The sequence below is a fragment of the Peromyscus leucopus genome, chromosome 9 (genome assembly GCF_004664715.2).
Source record: "Peromyscus leucopus breed LL Stock chromosome 9, UCI_PerLeu_2.1, whole genome shotgun sequence".
NCBI classification, from domain to species: Eukaryota; Metazoa; Chordata; class Mammalia; order Rodentia; family Cricetidae; genus Peromyscus; species Peromyscus leucopus.
The window spans coordinates 74,359,023-74,377,547 of NC_051070.1; the positions used below are offsets into that span (position 1 = coordinate 74,359,023).

At 42.5% G+C, this 18,525-nt stretch overlaps 1 protein-coding gene across 4 annotated transcripts in view; it reads left to right on the forward strand.

The window, feature by feature from the left end:
* Positions 1-18,525, forward strand: part of Ccdc198 (coiled-coil domain containing 198) — a 48,422-nt gene that overhangs the window by 13,050 nt on the left and 16,847 nt on the right. For 3 of the 4 annotated variants that reach the window (XM_028873549.2, XM_037208578.1, XM_037208579.1), the window contains 3 exons: positions 1,980-2,136; positions 9,591-9,866; positions 13,250-13,549. In XM_028873549.2, coding sequence (XP_028729382.1) covers positions 1,980-2,136; positions 9,591-9,826 — 393 coding nt within the window. In that variant the 3' untranslated portion in view covers positions 9,827-9,866; positions 13,250-13,549. Of the gene's footprint in view, positions 1-1,979; positions 2,137-9,590; positions 9,867-13,249; positions 13,550-18,525 lie in introns of those variants that run through there. The other variant, XR_005092186.1, reaches the window with a different exon arrangement.

Below are 18,525 nucleotides of genomic sequence, written 5' to 3' on the forward strand. Positions count from 1 at the left end.
CAGCAACAGAGCAGAAGCCGCCACTGCCTGAGCTGGGAAAAACAGGAAGATGACCTTTTGCCCCAAGCCTTGATGAGTCTTTTTTTTTTCACTTCTCTACAAGATTAGATCTGTGCTTCAAGCATCTCCCTCTCTCTCTCTCTCTCTCTCTCTCTCTCATCTCTTTATTTTGTGAGGGAGAGAGCCCATACACATGCCGCAGTACACGTCTAGAGGTCACAGGCTAATTTTTAGTAGTAGGTTTTTTGTTTTTTTGTTTTTTTGGTTTTTTCCATCATATGGGTTCTGGTTATCAAACGCAAATTTGTCAGGCTTTGCAGCAAGCTCCCTTAGCCACTGGGTCATCTCATTGGTCCCTCAAGTGTCCCTTTCTCTTTGTCTCTTTGGTTTGTTTTTTAAGAAAGAGTCTCGCTATATAGCCCTGGCTGGCCTGGAACTCACTGTGTGGGCCAAGATGACCTTCTGCCTCCTGAATGTTAGGATTAAAGATGTGCAAAAGCCTAGCTTGTGTCTCTTGTAATAACCTTTGACCTTCCAGCTGGAGCCAGAAAATAAGGTAAATAATATTTCTTTCTTGGTTTAGTAGGAGAGGGAATCGAGGTCAGTCTTTATTCTGATACACAGGCCTCTCCCTATTAACTCATGCCATAGAATTTGCTAGTGAGAAACGCCTTGTACTAGGCACACTTGTATCCATGCTTGGGGGTGCTGTAGAGGAGGACTACCACAAGGTCTAGGCCAGCCTGGGTGACACAGAAAGTTTCAGGACAGCCGAGATATGGAGTGGAACCCTGTTTCCAAAAGAAGAAACAGGCAAGACTTTTGTCTTCGTCCATTTCTGCTGCTATAAGAGAATACCAGAGATGTGGTAATTAATAAAGATGATGTCTGAGCTAGGGTTGCTATCGCTGTGAAGAGACACATGACCATGCAATTCTTATAAAGGGAAAGCATTTCATTGGAGTGGCTACTTACAGTTCAGAGGTTCAGTCCATTATCATCATGGTGGGACATTGGCAGCATGTGAGCAGACACGTGCTGGAGAAGTAGCTGAATGTCCTGCATCTTGACTTGATGGCAACAGGAAGTGGTCTCAGACACGCGGTGGTATCTTGAGCATATATGAGACCTCAAACCCCAACTCCACAGTGACACACTTCCTCCAACAAGGCCACACCCACTCCAACAAGGCCACACCCACTCCAACAAGGCCACACCTCCTAATAGAGCCACTCCCTCTGGCGGCCGTTTTCTTTCAAACCCCCCAGATGATAAATATATTGCTCATTGTTCTGGGGGGAGGGGGGAGTCTAAGACTGAGATACCGGTAGTTGATAAGAGCTGGCACAACACAGCAGAGGACATGGTAATCAACAATGTTCACGAGAGTGAGGAGTCGGGAGCCAGAGCAAACCAAGGCAGTCAAGGCAGCCTTTATAACTCACCAGGGAGAACTAGCCTCTCCTGGGATAACAGTTTCACTCTGTCCTAAGGGCGAAACCCTCACCACCCGAACTTCTCTTAAAAAAAAAAAAAAAAAAAAAAAAAAAAAAAAAAAAAAAAAAACCCACCTACAAATTAGCATAAGAATCGGGGAGGGTCATGTTTCCAACCTATGAATTTGGGAGGACACCTTTCTCCAGGAAAGCTCTGCCACTGTCATACCCCGAGCCCCCCACCCCCTCTAAGGAACCAGCCTGTAGTTCTATCCTCTGCAATTCCAAAACCTCACCTACAGACAGAGGCTGACGGGGACCCTCGTTTCCTTGATCCACGCCTCTGTAAGCCAGTGAGCATGCTCGTCTGTCTCCTGACAAGCCTCGGAATAAAGGTGCCACAGAACGTGATGAGAACAAAACCATCCCAATGTGTTCAAGGGTGGCCGGGTCTGTGAACTGTCCATGCTTTTGTTGTGGCTGCGTTTGTTCTGGAGAAGACAGTTTGGGAGACTCTTAACCACTTCCACCTTATCATTGCAGGCCCAAATGAAGTTGGAGAGTCTTCAGAGTAAAGCAAGACTTGATATGCAAAAGCTGAAGGACCATAACGGCAATAAAATCACCGAAAGCATGCCCAGGAGCAAGCACTATGACGTTGTCACCATACTGCCTGATGAAACCGTGAACAGACACCCAGGTGGGTACTGTCATTTCTTTAGGAAAACCTTTCACGTGTTGTTTCGGTTCGGTTTGGGGTTCAGTTATTGCTTTAAGACAGGCTTTTATGTAGCTCAGGGTAGCCTCAGACTCACTATGTTCTCAAAGATGACCTTGAACTTCCGATGCTCCTGCCTCCACCTCCCAAGCACTGGATTGCACCACTATGCCCGGTTTGTTTATGTCAAGCTAGATATCGAGCCCAGGGCTTCGTAAACATGCCAGGCAAACACTCCACCAATATGCCTATATCCCCAGCTCCTTAATTTTGCTTTGAGACCGAGTCAAACTTGAACTCAATATCCTCCTGCCTCAGCTTCTTGAGCACTGAGATGCAAACAGATTTGAAACTTCATCAAATAAACATCCATAATGGGCAGGGGAAGGAAAGTGAGGGGACAGCAAACAGCTGTCACTGAGGGGACGTTTGATGTCTTGGAATAAATGGCATGCTGCATTGTGTTTTTCATCTCTGAGAGAAAAAGACAAAAAAGCTTTCAAGCTCTGCATAGAGGTCTTTCCTCTTGTAGCTTCTAAGTGCTTTGCAGGCACTCATAAGACAGGCTCACAGCATCTCTTACTGTCAGAGAGAGGCTCTGATAGATACATGAAGTTTCCTGTGCTCACAGGCACATATATGTAATATACATCAACCCCTTATCCCTCGAGCACCCTTTGCCCTGTGTGTAGTTCAGCCTTCGTGGATACCCATGATTGCTACAGTGAATCTAGCACCCCTACCCTCTCCACATGGCTCCTGCTTCATCTACCATCTGTATGGAGGAGGCCCTCATACCCCATGTCACTTGGACCAGAGCTCCATCCCCAGCCCCATAAGCTGAACTTCTAGAAGCACTGTGCTGATGCAGAGTGACCTCATGGAAAGCATCTGGCCACATCACTCTCCTGCTTAGAAAACAATTGCCAGGACTGGAGAGCTGGCTCAGTGGTCCAGAGTGCTTACCATCCCTCCACAGGACCAAGTTTGCTTCCCAGCACCCATGGAGGGTGGCTCAAAACTGCCTGTAACTCCGGCTCCGGGGTATCTGGTGCCCTCTTCTAGCATCCTACAAAACCTGTACACACATGCCCTATAAGCACATAAGCATAAACTCATAAGTAAAAATAAATCTTTAAAAAAAAAATGCAGCCAAACTTCTATCAACCTGAGGCCAAAACTCTTTAACAGGGGGTCCCAGGCCTTTCCGAATCTGGTCACTGCCTATGTTCTCATTTCATCTCCTGCTGCTCCACACTCCAGCCTCCAGTTGTTCTGGGCTTTCCAACAGACATCCTCATCCACAACCTGTCTGCTATGCTGCCCACCAACTGGAATGCCCATTCAGTTTTCAGTTCTCCCAGGAGAATGCTGCATGTGTCCTATATTGTTCACACACAGAGGTGGCTGTGCCGGGGGGGGGGGGGGGGGAGCCCCACATCTGTAGGGCTGACCATGGTGGAGCTGCAGCAACGGCAAGTGAGCTCTAAGATGCAGAATCACCTGCTGAAGGAGATGCTGTCCCCGCTCCAAAAGGTCTGAACGCATCAATAAGTTAACTAAACAAAAGGCAGAGTCACTGAAAATCAGCTTGGGGCATCCATTTAACCTACGTCCCAGTCTCAGATAGAGACAGGCTTTGTTGTCAAATAAACATTTGCAACTGAAAAAAAAATATTGACAAAACAACGAAGGAAAAGGGGTTCCCTAGAGCTAAGCACTCCAAGTCATCATCTGAGATGAGCCTAATACAATCACATTGGCAAAGGCTGGGAGGGACCCAGGAGGGACTGAAGACAAGGGTTTTCCATTGCTTTCCTGAAGCTTTCTAAAGAGGCTTCACTCTACTCCAGCTGTGGTTTGCTGATCTCTCCTCTCTCTCTCTCTCTCTCTCTCTCTCTCTCTCTCTCTCTCTCTCTCTCTCTCTCTCTCTCTCTCTCTCTCTCTCCTAAACCTGTAATCCCAGTTCTTGATCACCATGAGTTCCTTGGATGGCATAGTGACTTCCAGGCCAACCTGGACTCCGCACTGAGACCCTATCTCAAAAACAGACCAAACAGCCAGTCATGTGATCTATCCTGGAAGCACCGTCTCTCATTTCACTCTTACAACAGGATATCCAAGAAGAGTCCCAGTGAGGATCCAGTATTAATCCTCACTGTAGCCAGAGGCCTCAAACCAGACCAATGACTCATTGCATGTAAAGATGTATGGACTAAAGGGTATACTGTGTGACTCACTGTGACACACTACAGCTTCCATGACAAGATTTTTTTTGTCTTTATTTTATTTTATTGGGGAGGGAGAGTTGCAAGGGAAGATGAGTGGGATGCATGATGTGAAATCCACAAAGAATCAATAAAAAGTTTCTTAAAAAAATATAAAGTTGAAGAAATTTTTTTTAATGAGATCACTATTAATTAGGATCTCATGGAGGGAGATGTCTGCAGGCAATTAGCCTTGCCAGCTGCTGAAATTGCTAGAAATGGAAATCCACTGCTTACTTTTCTGGTTGCTCTAACAAAATTGCCCACAAGAGCTCTGTAGAAGGAAAAGCTTGTTGTGGTGCACAGTTCCAGGATATAGTTCATTACGGCAGGAAAGGCATGGTGGCAGGAGTGAGAGGTTGGTCACTTCGTGTCTGCAGCCAGGAAGCAGGTAGAAATGGAAACTGACCCAACAGCTGGCTTCCTTCTCGGTCCTCTTGACCCAGTCTGGAACCCCAGTCAATGGGATGGTGCCACCCACGTTTGGGGTATGTCTTCCCTCTGGAAGCACACTTGCAGGTATACCCAGAGGTGTGTCTCCTAGGTGATTCCAAATTCAGTCAAGTTGACAATGGGAATTGTCACGAGAAGTGAAGTATCGCCACACATTGCTTTGATGATGGAGAGATTGTGGGTCACAAAGTTGGCCGTTCTCCCCATTGCTTCCATTCTTACTGCACAGTCCCACAGGCAGGAGCTTACAGGGATGATATAATACTATAATATATAACACAGTATTGAGTTCTTCCTATATGAATCACAAGAGGTCAGGATTATTTGCCTGTTTCTTGTATAAGGAGACCAGATCCAGAAAGGACGGGTTCATGCACAAGGTCACAGCCAGATAGTGTTCTCAGGATGCCTTAGCCCAGAGGCTTCACACTTGACTACTCTTGCCACAGGTTCTAGCAAAGGCTCCTTCTTGCCCATCACAGAGAACCTCTTGGACTACTTTCCCTGTCTTCCAAAAGCATTTCACTTTGCTTTCTCCTGTGAGTGGGATAGAGCCAAGCTCAGACACAGACCTGAGCATCCTGGTAGTCAGGGTTTGGCAATGCAGACACCTCTGTTCCAGCCTTCACTAATTTAGTGGTGTGTCCACCATTTTTTTTTTGTTTCCCTCTGGAAGACAGGATGAGAAGTTTAGCCTCTAGTGAGACAGAAGGCAAGCTCTATTTTCTGCTGCCTCTTTAAAACAAAACTACCTTTAAATTTTTGGTTTATATATTCACATGATAAATCACACATATAGTCATATAAAATAGTTAAGTACAACATACATACAGTGAGCATCACTCTTTTTGGTGTACAATTCTGTGAGTTTTACTATTTTCATGTGGCCCCTGCCCTTTCCAGAGGCATGACTTGGATACAGTTGGAGAAAGTCACAGAAATTGGGATCAAAGTTCATCCCTGAGCCCCAACAGTGCACTCTCTCCTGACAGAGGGCACATCCTCCTGTTCCTAGAGCAGGGTCTGACAAACCATAGATTTTTATGCATTGTTTCGTTTTTTAAAGAGAAAATGTAAGTATATTTATTGCTTCACTTCTGTGACCCTGTCTTTCTAGGTCCGTAAAATGGGGATAAATAGTATCAAAGTAGAATTCATGTAAAGTTAATCTCATGCTGTGGATATCGCTCTGTATGCTGTAAATGTGTTGCTTTGATTGGTTAAAAATGAAGTGATGATTGGCTAGTAGCCAGGCAGGAAGTATAGGCAGGACAAGCAGAGAGATTTCTGGGAACAAGAAGACTGAGTCAGGAGTCGCCAGCCAGACACAGAGGAAGCAAGATGTGAAGGCAGAACTGAGAAATGGTACCAAGCCACGTGGCTAAACATAAATAAGAATTATGGGTTAATTTAAGTGTAAGAACTAGTTAATAGTTAGCCTGAGCCATTAGGACATACAGTTTTAATTAATATAAGCCTCTGTGTGTTTATTTGGGTCTGAGTGGCTACAGACCTGGCCAGGACTGGAGAAAATTCCAGCTACAATCTCATTTGTATAGAAGCCCAAGTCAGGGCTAGGGAGATTGCTACACTGAGAAAGTGTTTGCCCCATGAGCTTGAGGACCTGAGTTTGGATCTTTAGTACACGCATAAAAAGCCAAGTCATGGCAGCATGCGTCTACAATCCCAGTTTTAGAGAGGCGGAGATGGGGGAACCCTTGAGGCTTGCTAGCCAAACCAAGCCAGCCAACCCAGTGAGCTCTGGGTTCAGTGAGAGGCCCTGGCTCAACAGATAAGATGGAGAGCAACTGACGTGACACTTGTCCTAAGCCTCCGGCTTCCACTTGCACCTGTGCACATAGTCTTCCCCACCTCCAGTGCGCATAACATAAGCTGTGAGGTTCAGGCAATACATAGGAATGTGCTTAAAACCGAAGGGAGAAGGATGGAACTGTCGCCTCACTGAAGCAACAAAATACCTGAGAGAAGCAACTTAAGGGAGCAGGGGTTTATTCTGGCTCACGGTTTCAGGTAGTGAAGTCCAGTAGGGAAAGTGTGGTGTCAGGAGTAGGAGGCAGCTGGCTACACTTCATCCAGCTGGGAAGTAGAGGGCTCAGTAGACGCAGCTCACTTTCTCTCTTTCATTTGGTTCAGGAGCCCAGCCTATGCATGGGTACCACGTTCAGGGTGGGTCTTCCCACCTCAATTAACCTAGTTGACAATCCCTCCTGGGCATGCTCAGAGGCATGTGGTTTTTAGAATCACCCAAGATAACAGCCAACATTAACCATCACAATGTCTTATACTAAAACAACCATATCTTTCAGAAAATGTCACCCTAAATCTATCATTTCAGTATCACCTTCATAATTCTAATCTTCTCTATCCACCCACACTATTTAACTACTAAATCAATAAATTTTTTGAAAATATATAGCTTTGTCTTTAAACTACTGTCATGTTATAGTGTCATAAAGTGGTGATTTTTTTTTTTTTTTTTTTTTTTTTTGTTTTTTCAAGACAGGGTTTTTCTGTGCAGTTTTTGGTGGCTGTCCTGGATCTCACTCTGTAGACCAGGCTGGCCTTGAACTCACAAAGATCCACCTGGCTCTGCCTCCCAAGTGCTGGGATTAAAGGCATGTGTCACCGCCGCCCTGCTCATGATAGATTTTTCTAAAACACATATTATAAAGCATACAACTGTCAAAGATTCTTCATGCTGATTGCTGTACCATTTAAATCACTTATTTCCTCCACACACATCAGCATATATTGGCTTCCCCTTAAAAAAAAAAAAAAAAAAAAAAAAAAAAAAACTTTAAAAAGGTTAATCCTGGAGCTTTATATACTGACTTCTGTTGGACCCACCCAAAATCCATTTAGGTTTCTAAAGGTCATGATTGTTTTAATTTTATTGTTTTCGAGTCTATAAGCCATAGACCATGGAACATCAATAACAATATTGTTATATCTAGCTCAGATGCCCTCAAGCTTCAGTGCTATGTACCCAGAACTGTGTGCATGGTCCCCTATTGGTGAGAAAGGCTGGTTTTCAAGGATGAAACTGAGGGTGTGCATTTGCATCACGTACAACTTTAGACTGGGATGGTCATGGCACCAAGAACGTTGTGGGACTTAAGCTACCGTTCATAGTATATTAGACCCCACCACTAGTAGACATTTTCTTCCCATTTCAAAGTTCTGCTTCTAGTTAGACATTGTAGAAATTTCTCTTCTCAGTGATGCCTCTTGCAGTGCTCAGCTCATTTTCAGAACAGAGATGACTGACAAGTTTAAGCTCCAATAATGAAGTATTTCCCAGGTCGACATTACTCCTCATTTCCTAAAATTCTCTGATTACTCATTGGCTCATTCATTTATTTGTTTTGCTAATGACAAAAGTCTAGAGATGTGGTTTTGTTTTTCTGGCTTTGTTTGTTTTGAGACAGACCTCACGTATCTGAGTGTGCATCAATGGATGACCTGAACTTCTGGTCCTCTTGCCTCCTCCACCTCTTGACTTCTAGGAACACAGGCATCTGCCACCACCCCATGTTTCGTGCAGTCTGTATGGTGCTTGCTGATTGTGTGTGCTGATCAAGCACTCTACCAACTGAACTCTACCCCTTCCCCTGATTTTCAGATGGTTCAGCTGAAAGCAATATTGTGGCAAAATATTGTGGAGGAGAAGTTGGAGATCTAGGTTTGTTTTACTAGTCTTGTTACTTTTAGATGATTAAATAAAATTCAAATAACAGCTAAAAATTAGTATTTACAGAGATAACAGTCAATGTATGTGTGTTTGTTGTAGTTAAAAACAATGAATAGGGCTGAAGAGATGGCTCAGAGGTTAAGAACATTGGCTGTTCTTCCAGAGGTCCTGAGTTCAATTCCCAGCACCCACATGGTGGCTCACAACCATCTGTAATGAGATCTGGTGCCCTCTTCTGGCTTGCAAGCAAACATGCAAGCAGAATACTATATACATAATAAATAAATGAATCTTAAAAAAAGAATAAATATGCCAGGCGGTGGTGGCGCACGCCTTTAATCCCAGCACTCGGGAGGCAGAGCCAGGCGGATCTCTGTGAGTTCGAGGCCAGCCTGGTCTCCAAAGCGAGTTCCAGGAAAGGCGCAAAGCTACACAGAGAAACCCTGTCTCAAAAACCAAAAAAAAAAAAAAGAATGAATAATTTCAATGTTGTACAAAGGAAAACCAGAACAAAACAAAAGAGCAAAGGAATTCTTTTTGCAAAAAGGTGTGCCAATCCAACCTGGGCTAGCAGGCACACTGGTACAGGAAGTGCTCAGGGTTTTATTCCAACACAGGTAGTGACTGTGTCTTTTCCCCATTGGCTGGGGGCCAACCTCCCAGTCTTTTGAAATTGGCTAGTTTTGAAAGAATTGTAGAAAGGAAATGAAGGGAAGTGGGAAGGGATGGGGTGCTTAAGTCACTTAAATCCAAGAATTTTATGTAAACAACAGTTTTAACAGTATGGGGGGGTGGGGTAGGAAGATTTAAACATTTTCATAATAGAGATAGGGAAGAAAAAAAGATTTTAATTCCTTGTGGCAAACAGCAGTTTTACAGTGTTTACAGAAAAGGCTAATATTTTTCTTCCAGTATTAACGTCAAGTAGATTATTCTATGATAATAAGAGCACTTTAAATAATCAATCTTAAGGAGACAGTAAAAGGACTTTTGCTCTTTTACAGGAAATCCACGGGATGAAAAGTTTGTGGAATATCACACAGAGAATGGCTATTGTGTCCGGAAAATTGGCAAAATGGAAGCATGGCTCCGTGAACAAGCAGTCCAAGGACAGCTTTTCTGTGACAGCTCTAGCTCTGACTCAGACGAGCCTGAGAAAGATCCGAAGAGACCACAAGCACTAGTGAGGACCAGGACAGAGAGGGTCCCTCTTTATGATGAGTTTTATGACAGAGAATGAGAAAACTACACACTACTCCAGACAGTTAAGACACCGAATGGTATGTCTGTTTCTCTGTTTTCATCAAAGTCATTCCTGTTTGCCCATGAAGTACTGAGGGAAGGAACTTAACGTTGGTACAGTGAAAGGATGTCATCTGGAGCCTTGTGGCTAATGGGTTTGTCATGTATGCTATAAGTCTAGGCCTTAAAACTAAGGGGCTCAAACAAAGGTCATTTGATTGTCTTACTTTTCTGTGGGTAGCTGGGCTCAGTGAGGATGTTCTGCTGAGCTCTTCACATAGCTTATGTAATTTGACATCAGATGGCAGCTGAGACTAGAGTCACATAGAGGCTGAGCTAGAACTCAAGACAACTGAAATTTGATCATGTTCCATCCAGTCTGAGTCTCTTAACAGTCTGTGCAGCAAGGTAGTACATTTTCCCTTTAAACCAGTCCAATGTTTCTAACATCAAATATTCCAGCTGGAGGAAGCTGGAAGACACAGAATTGACAGGTGTCTAGTCATTGAACCCGCCCTAAACCACTTCCACCATATCCTATCAATTAATGCAAGTCACAGGACAATTGCTAGCAAAGGAAAAGTCTACACAAGGGGACAGGTACCTGTGCATCCTGGAGGTCATCAACACCACCACACATTTCAAAGCTTGGAACTGGTTTTGTCTTTAGAAGCAAGGTGGTAGCCTTCAATCCCAGCACTCAGGAGACAGAGGCAGGTGGATCTCTGTGTCCAAGGCCAGCCTGGCCTACAGTGTGAGTTCCAGGACAGCCAGTGCTACACAGAGAAACCCAGACTTGGTGGGTGGGGAAGTGAGGAGTTTAAGAGGCATGGTGACAACATGCATGTAATCTCAGCACTGGAGAGGCTGAGTCAGGAGAATCATGAATTCAAGACTAGCCTGGGCTACATGACAGAAGCCTGCCTCAATCAATTGATCACCAATAAAGGCAAATTAAATTCTATAAAAATAGATGAGAGTATACTGTATATTTAAAAAGTTAGTTTTTAAAGAAACATCACCGTGATGCTATAGGAGACACTAAGAACATTTAGGGCTACTTTTTAAATAAGTTGCCCATATAGCAAAGGCTCAAGAAAGAGGTAAATAAAGCCAGGTGTGAAAAGTAATTGTGGAATTAAAGTTCCAAATTAAGACTTCACATAATCTACAAATGGTTTTAAGCATTTCAATTTTTGATAATTTAGTAAAACTTTAAAATAAATCAAAATAAAAACACCTTTTAAAGCCTTCAGTAGGAAATTTCCCAAAAGAAAAAACTAGAGGAAAGCACCACCTGAGTGTGGTATTCAGTCTCTTCAAACAGGTTGCTAAGAAGACCAAAGCCTGTCAGGATGACCTCATGTCCTCCAACAATGGAGAGTTATGGGTCTTTTATTGTAATTCCTTTCTGTACTTCCTTTTCTGTACTTTGGACAAGAAGCTAATCTGTACCAAAAGATAATTATCAATACTAGGTTGTTTGCCCACTAGCCTTCTCCAAATGGTAAGAACCATCAGAGGATATGCAAATTCAAAATACCTCTGATGTCTTCATGTTTAAAGGGTACCTGGAAACCTTAAAAGGAAGAGAAACTCCCAGTGTTCAAGATAGTGGCACCAGGGACGAGAGAGACGGTTTAGCAGCCAAGATCTCTTGTTACTCTTACAAAGGACCCAGGTTGTGTTCCCAACACCCACAGGGCAGTTCACAACTATCTGTAACTCCAGTCCCAGAGGATCTGATGCCATCTTCTGACCTTTGCAGGTACTGCATGCATGTGGTACATGGACATACTTTCAGGCAAAACATTCATACACAATGAAAATAAATAAATCTTAAAAAAAAAAAAAGTAGCACCCAACGTGTTGTCTAGACTCTGCTCTGTCACACAAAATTAGACAAAACTTCTACAAACTCCCTATGCCATGACTTCCACTAGAGCGTGGACCACAACCTCTTCCTGTATTACTAATACCTGCACTGTCCAACTTGACATCTGGCACAGATTTCATTATCAGATGTTTGTGAATTACTCAATTTACGTGTTGAGTTGCCTTGTCAGATGGGAGACACTTGTATCTCCCCAGCTCTGCATTTGCTCACAGTCCCTTCATTTCTCAAGACTTACATCATCCACAAGCTTCATTATATGTAAAGAGGCTTCTCAGAAGTTCTTCGAATGTGAGCATCTAAGTGGATGACCTCAGTCAGACACCATTGCGAGGTCCAGAAGATATACCATTTGCTGATGAAGATCCATAGCTCCAAGTATTTTCCAAAACCACATCAGAATGTGTTCAATGCAAGGAGAACCAATCACACTGCCTTCTGTGTGAGAGTTGATTTGCTTGCCCTAGAACTCTTCCTTGGTCAGTTTTTATCCAGAATCTGAAAAGGATAATGGCTGTAATGTGCATGGACTATTCGTGTGTGCGCCAGGCACACTCTTCGGTGCTTAAAATGATTGAAGTTTTGTGAGCCAGCATTAACATTTCCATCTAACAAGGACACGGGGCACAAAGGGGCTCAGTGAAGTGCCAGAGTCATCCAGCAGAACTTCCCTTCAGGCTTGATCATTGTTTACTGATAGTCCACTGATAGGCTCTTCCCTTCTTTACCAAATTTACTTCTAAGAACTCAAATGGTGACCAGCATCCCATACTGTTTTCTATTCCCTGGTTTTGTTTTGGTATTTTATTTTGTTTTGAAAGTATAGGAGCACATTGGAAAAGAAAAGTACTCTATGGGAGATTTTTTTTAGAGGAAGGAAGAATGGCCTGATAGACTGTGATCACAGGGAAGGCTCAAAGTACCTGCAGAGACTTGAGACAAATACAAATTCTACTGTGTCATTGGGCCTGGAAGTAGCTGGGTAAGCACTGTCCACCCCAACCCCTCAGCCCCATCCCAGACATAATGGCCATGATTGGGAACAGCAGTGCTGGGTGCTGGCCCCAGGTTAGAAACACCTGTTGCATGATCAAAACGCTAACAGCCATCAAGATTTAGGAGCCCTCCTTTTGTTTTAGAGGTAGTATTCAGATACTGTGTTGTAGTGGGTTACTTATTGTTAATAAGTATTCTAATTCTCAAATATGTCCCACCATAACATTCATTCATTCATTTGTGGGGAGTGGTGTGCAGGCCGTGACACACATGTGGATGATCCAAGACAACTTTCAGAATTTAGCTATCTCTGTCTGTGCATGTTCTGAGGGCTGAGCTCGGGTTGTTAGGAAAGGCACTTGCCACTGAGCCTATCAGCAGCTGGTTTCGCTGGGCCTCTAGATTTTATACAGGTGAATCTAATGTTTAAAATATAGAATGACTAGGATTGAAAACAAAATCACAGCTACCACTGTATAAATGTTTAACATCTATCTAAAGCAACAATTTCTTTGATTGATTTTTTTGAAGCCACAGACAGGAGGCCCAGAGCTCTACAAACAATGGGAGAAATGAGCATTTGCTACTGACAGCCTGAGAACATCAGTCCTATAGTACATCCTGAATCTGTTCTGGCCAAGCTACATCCTTCATAGACATAGCTGCTGTTGCTGCTGCTGAAAATTGTAACATCCAGCTGGAGGCAAAGCTGTCAGTTCCCTACAACTGAAAAGAAAAAAAAAAATCGAGATTTGGAAAGAAAAAGGCTTTGTCTATAATATGCATATATACATATATATGGAATATTTAGATATTCCTTCTTGTTTTGAAGTTTTCATGAGAAAGCTGTCTCTTTTGCATAGTTTTGGGAACGTGCTTCTCTCAATTCTATTTCTTCTTGTCCTCAGCTACAGGCCAGGGTTACAAAAGGCAGTCTTGTAAATGAATGGACACTGTCTACTTCGAGCACACAGTCTTTAGACTAGGAAACAGAAAGCTGCAGTGAGGAAACAGCTCACTGACAGCACCTGACCACTACATCCAGGTCCCCAAGTTCCAGAGTCCCAGAGTCCAGGTCCCTGAGTTCTGTCCACAGCACTAGGCAAAACCAGAATGCACAGACGCCACGCAACATCCTCCCTTCACCATGGAGCACACTGTTCAAACTGTGACGTGGCAGTGCTTCTGTCTTAACAACAGAAACTTGTTTCCATTTGTTGCCCTCAGGCCTCACTGATTTAGCACAATGTCAGAGAATTCAAAAGAGAGTACACTATCTAGATGAGGAAAGACCATTAAAAATCTAATTTACACTGGGCAGTGGCGGCACATGCCTGTAATCCCAGCACTTGGGAGGAATAAGCAGGCAGGTCTCTGTGCGTTCAAGGCCAGCTTGGTCTCCAGAGCAAGTTCCAGGACAGCCAGAGCTACACAGAGAAACCCTGTCTCAGAAAAAAAAAACATCTAAATTACATCTTATTTTTAAAGAAATACTATTTCATTCAGGCACATAATGAACAATGGATACCCAAGTCAGTAGTGAAGGCACATTTAAAATACATTTTCACAGTAAGTCTGTAATACATGCATTCTGTTTTTTACATTTTTTAAAGATTTATTTTTGTGTATGAGTTTTGCCAGTATGTAAGAGCACTGTGTGTGCCTGGTACCTGTGGAGGCCAGAAGGTGCCAAATTCCTGAAACTAGAATTCCAGATGTTTGTGAGCTGTCTGGGTGCAGGGAACTGAAACTGGATCCTCCACAAAAGCAGCAAATACTCTTAACTACTGAACCATGTGTCCATCCTATATACTATTCATCTAATCCTGCACTAGAGAATGGGTTGTGAGCATCTACTCTAGGCCAAGCAAGTGCTATTGCATGGTTGAGATTACACAATGCAGTGGGAGATTGTGAGCAGACAGCCAAGTATATGGTAAAGCTTCACAGGATTTGTGCATCATTAAGAACAAAGCAAGGAAAAAGACTGAGGCAGGATGCTAAGAGACTCTGTGAAAAAAGGTGTAAGCCGTGAGAAAATCCATGGAGCAGGCTTTCCAGGGGGCAGTGTGCAAAGGCCATGAGATAAACACAGCAACAAGACTAGAATAGCAAAGTGCCAAAGGGGAGTGCATCCGTTCATTTTTCTGTTACTATAACAAAACATGAGGTCACATGCTTTTTCCTTTTATCGTGTGTGTGTGTGTGTGTGTGTGTGTGTGTGTGTTTTATTCGAATGCATGTTTGTTCATCATGTGTATGTGATACTGTGAAAGCCAGAAGAGGTTGTAAGATCCTCTGAGACTGAAGTTATAAATAGTTGTGGGCTGCAAAGTGGGTGGGTGCTGCAGATTGAACCCAGATCTTCTAGAAGAGCAGCCACCGCTCTTAAGCACTGAGCCATCCCTCCAGCCACATCCACACTTTACTTTAAAAAGAAGTCTATTTGGTCCAGGTTTGGACAGCCCCATCAACTCAGCTTCTAGTGAGGGGTTTCCAGGCTACACTAACAGATGGTAGCTAGTATCATAGTACACATGCTAAGACACGTCAGAAAGATTCAGAAGGCAGGCTCAATCTGTGTGTGTGTGATTGTATTTGTGTATACAGGATGTATTACTCTGTGTGTGAGTGTGGGTACACATACCATAGTGTGCATGTGGAGGATGACACAGAGTGTCAGTTCTCGACTTCCACCTAATCGAAAACTCAGAATGTTCAACACAACCATGAGCCCTAATTCATGGAAACTGGAGGACAGTGATGTGTCATGAAGCTTCTTCAGGTGTAATTCATGTGCAAGGACATCACTCATGCAGAAGGCTGTGCATGTCTGGGCACAGGGGTATTATAGAAATGTGCATCTTATGGATAAAAGGATTTACTGCATGACTCACTGTGCCACACTACAGCTTCCATGATGAAATTGATTTTTCCTTTTTTTTCTCTTAAATTTTATTTCATTTTATTTGAGGAGGGGAAGGTTGCAAGGGCAGGGGGCAGATATGAAAGGATGGGGAAATGAATGGGATTGAGATGCATGATATGAAAGACACGAAGGATAAATAAAGAAAAAGAAATGTATATCTTCCACAAAATGTTGCTGTGAGCTAGAAACTGCTCTAGAGTATAAATCATTTCAATAAATTTAGCTTACAAAGGCTACCATAGATGTTACCACCCCAACTTCCTTTTTTTTTCAAACAAAAACTCTGAATCTAATCTCCCTGTTCAGCTTTTTTCCTGATGATTAACAACTTGTAACCAACCATTGTAAACAATGACAATATCCATAACAATTAAACAACCCAAATCCTCCCATCCCACCTCTTGGGAATGTGGACATCATTTTCTTAAAATTACTTCCTGCTTTCTGGGGGTGAAGACATCTTTAGGGAATCCTGAAAAGAAAATGTTTGGGTTAATTGTCAAGTCCTGAGAGAGTTAGCTGTATCTTTTGTCCAGTCTCTGCATAATGGGAAAATGCAGGGCTTGTCTCAAGTACTTGCTTGAGTAGTCATGAATTTGGACCATCTCAGCTAGCCATCTGGAAATTGTTCTGAGCAGTTTGTAGTCCAAAGCCAATCTTTCCATGGTGTTAATGGCTTTACCATAGTTCATGTGGAATCATCATTGTGGGATCCTGTCACCTTGTTGAAGATTTCAAAGCTACTGTTAGGTGTGGTCATGGTTCCCTGAAGACTTGGGGGGGGGGGCAGTAAATTTTGAAAGATCAGAGAGACAGAATAAACCACAGCTACCTCACCTTGCCAGTTCTTCAGCTGATCCTGTTTCCTCTGACTGGAAGCCTCTGATTCCTCGTCCAAAATGTATCTCAGCTGAACTGCTGCTCAAAAGCCTAAAAGCTTAACCAGCCCTAGTTCCTGGTTTTCACACCTTATATACCTTTCTGTTCCTGCCATCACTCCCTGGGATTAAAGGCTCTTATTACCACACCTGGCTGTTTCCAGTGTGGCTTTGAACTCACAGAGATCCAAATGGATCTCTGCCTCTGGAATGCTAGGATTAAAGGCATGTGTGCCACCATTTTCTAACCTCTATATCTAGTGGCTGTTCTGTTCTCTGACCCCAGATAAGTTTATTAGGAAGCACAATATATTGGGGGACACAATATATCACCACAAGACTGCCCAAAAAAAGACCATTGCCACATAATAATCAAACCACTAAACATACAGAATAAAGAAATAATATTAAGAGCAGCAAAGGAAAAAGGTCAAGTGACTTATAAAGGAAGACCCATTAGAATTACACACAGTCCTGGACAGACGTAATACAGACACTAAGAGACCATGGATGCCAGCCCAGACTACTATACACAACAAAACTTTCAATAACCATAGACAGAATGCACAAGGCATTCCAAGATAAAACCAGATTTAAACAATACCTATCCACAAATCCAGCCCTACAGAAAGCACTAGGAAAAATCCAACCTAAGGAAGTCAAATGCACCCATAAAAACACAGGTAATAGATAACCCCACAGCAGAAAATCCCAAAGAAGGAAAATACGCACACACTACCACCAAAAGATAACAGGATTAACAATCACTGGTCATTAATATCAATAATAATCCCTTAATATCAATAGATTCAATTCACCTATAAAAAGACACGGGCTAACAGGATGGATACGAAAACATGATCCATCCTGCTGCTGCTTACACGAAACACACCTCAGAGTAAAAGGCTGGGAAAAGACTTTCCAATCAAATGGACTTAAGAAGCAAGGTGGTGTAGCTATCCTAGTATCTAACAAATTAAACTTCAAACTAAAATTAATCAAAAGAGATCAGGAAGGACATTACATATTCATCACAGGAAAAATCCACCAAGATGAAGTCTTAACTCTGAACAGTTATGCCTCCAAAACAAGGGCACCCACATATGTAAAAGAAATATTACTAAAGCTTAATTCATACATCAAACCCCACACACTAGTAGTGGGAGACTTCAATACCCAACTCTCATTATGGACAGGTCTGCCAGACAGAAACTTAATAGAGAAATAAGGAATATAACAGATGTTATGACTCAAATGGACTTAATAGATAGCTACAGAACATTCCACCCTAACACAAAAGAATATACCTTCTTCTCAGCACCCCATGGAACCTTCTCTAAAATCAACCACATACTTGGTCACAAAGCAAATCTCATCAGCTACAAAAAAATTGGAATAATCTCCTGTATTTTATCAGACTACCATGGCTTAAAGTTAGATTTCAACAACAAAAATTACAGAAAGCCTACAGTCTCATAGAAACTGAATAATGCTCAACCGAATCACCAATGAGTCAAGGAAGAAACAAAGAAATTAAAGACTTCCTAGAATTCAATGAAAATGAAAGTACAACATACCCAAACTTATGGGACATTATGAAAGCAGTGCTAAGAGGAAAATTCATAGCACTAAATGCCCACATAAAGAAGTTGGAGAATTCTCATACTAGTGATTTAACAGCACACATGAAATCTCTAAAACAAAAAGAAGCAAACTCACCCAGGATGATTAGACACCAGGAAGTAATCAAATTGAAGACTGAAATCAATAAAATAGGAACAAAGAGAACAATACAAAGAATCAATGAAAGAAAAAGTTGGTTCCTTGAGAAAATCAATAAGATAAACAAGTTCTTATCCAAACTAACCAAAAGCCAAAGAGAGAACATCCAAATTAACAAAATCAGAAATGAAAAGGGAGACATAAAAACAGACAATGAGGAAATCCAGAGAATCATCAGGTCATACTTCAAAAACCTATATTTCACAAAATGGCAAAAT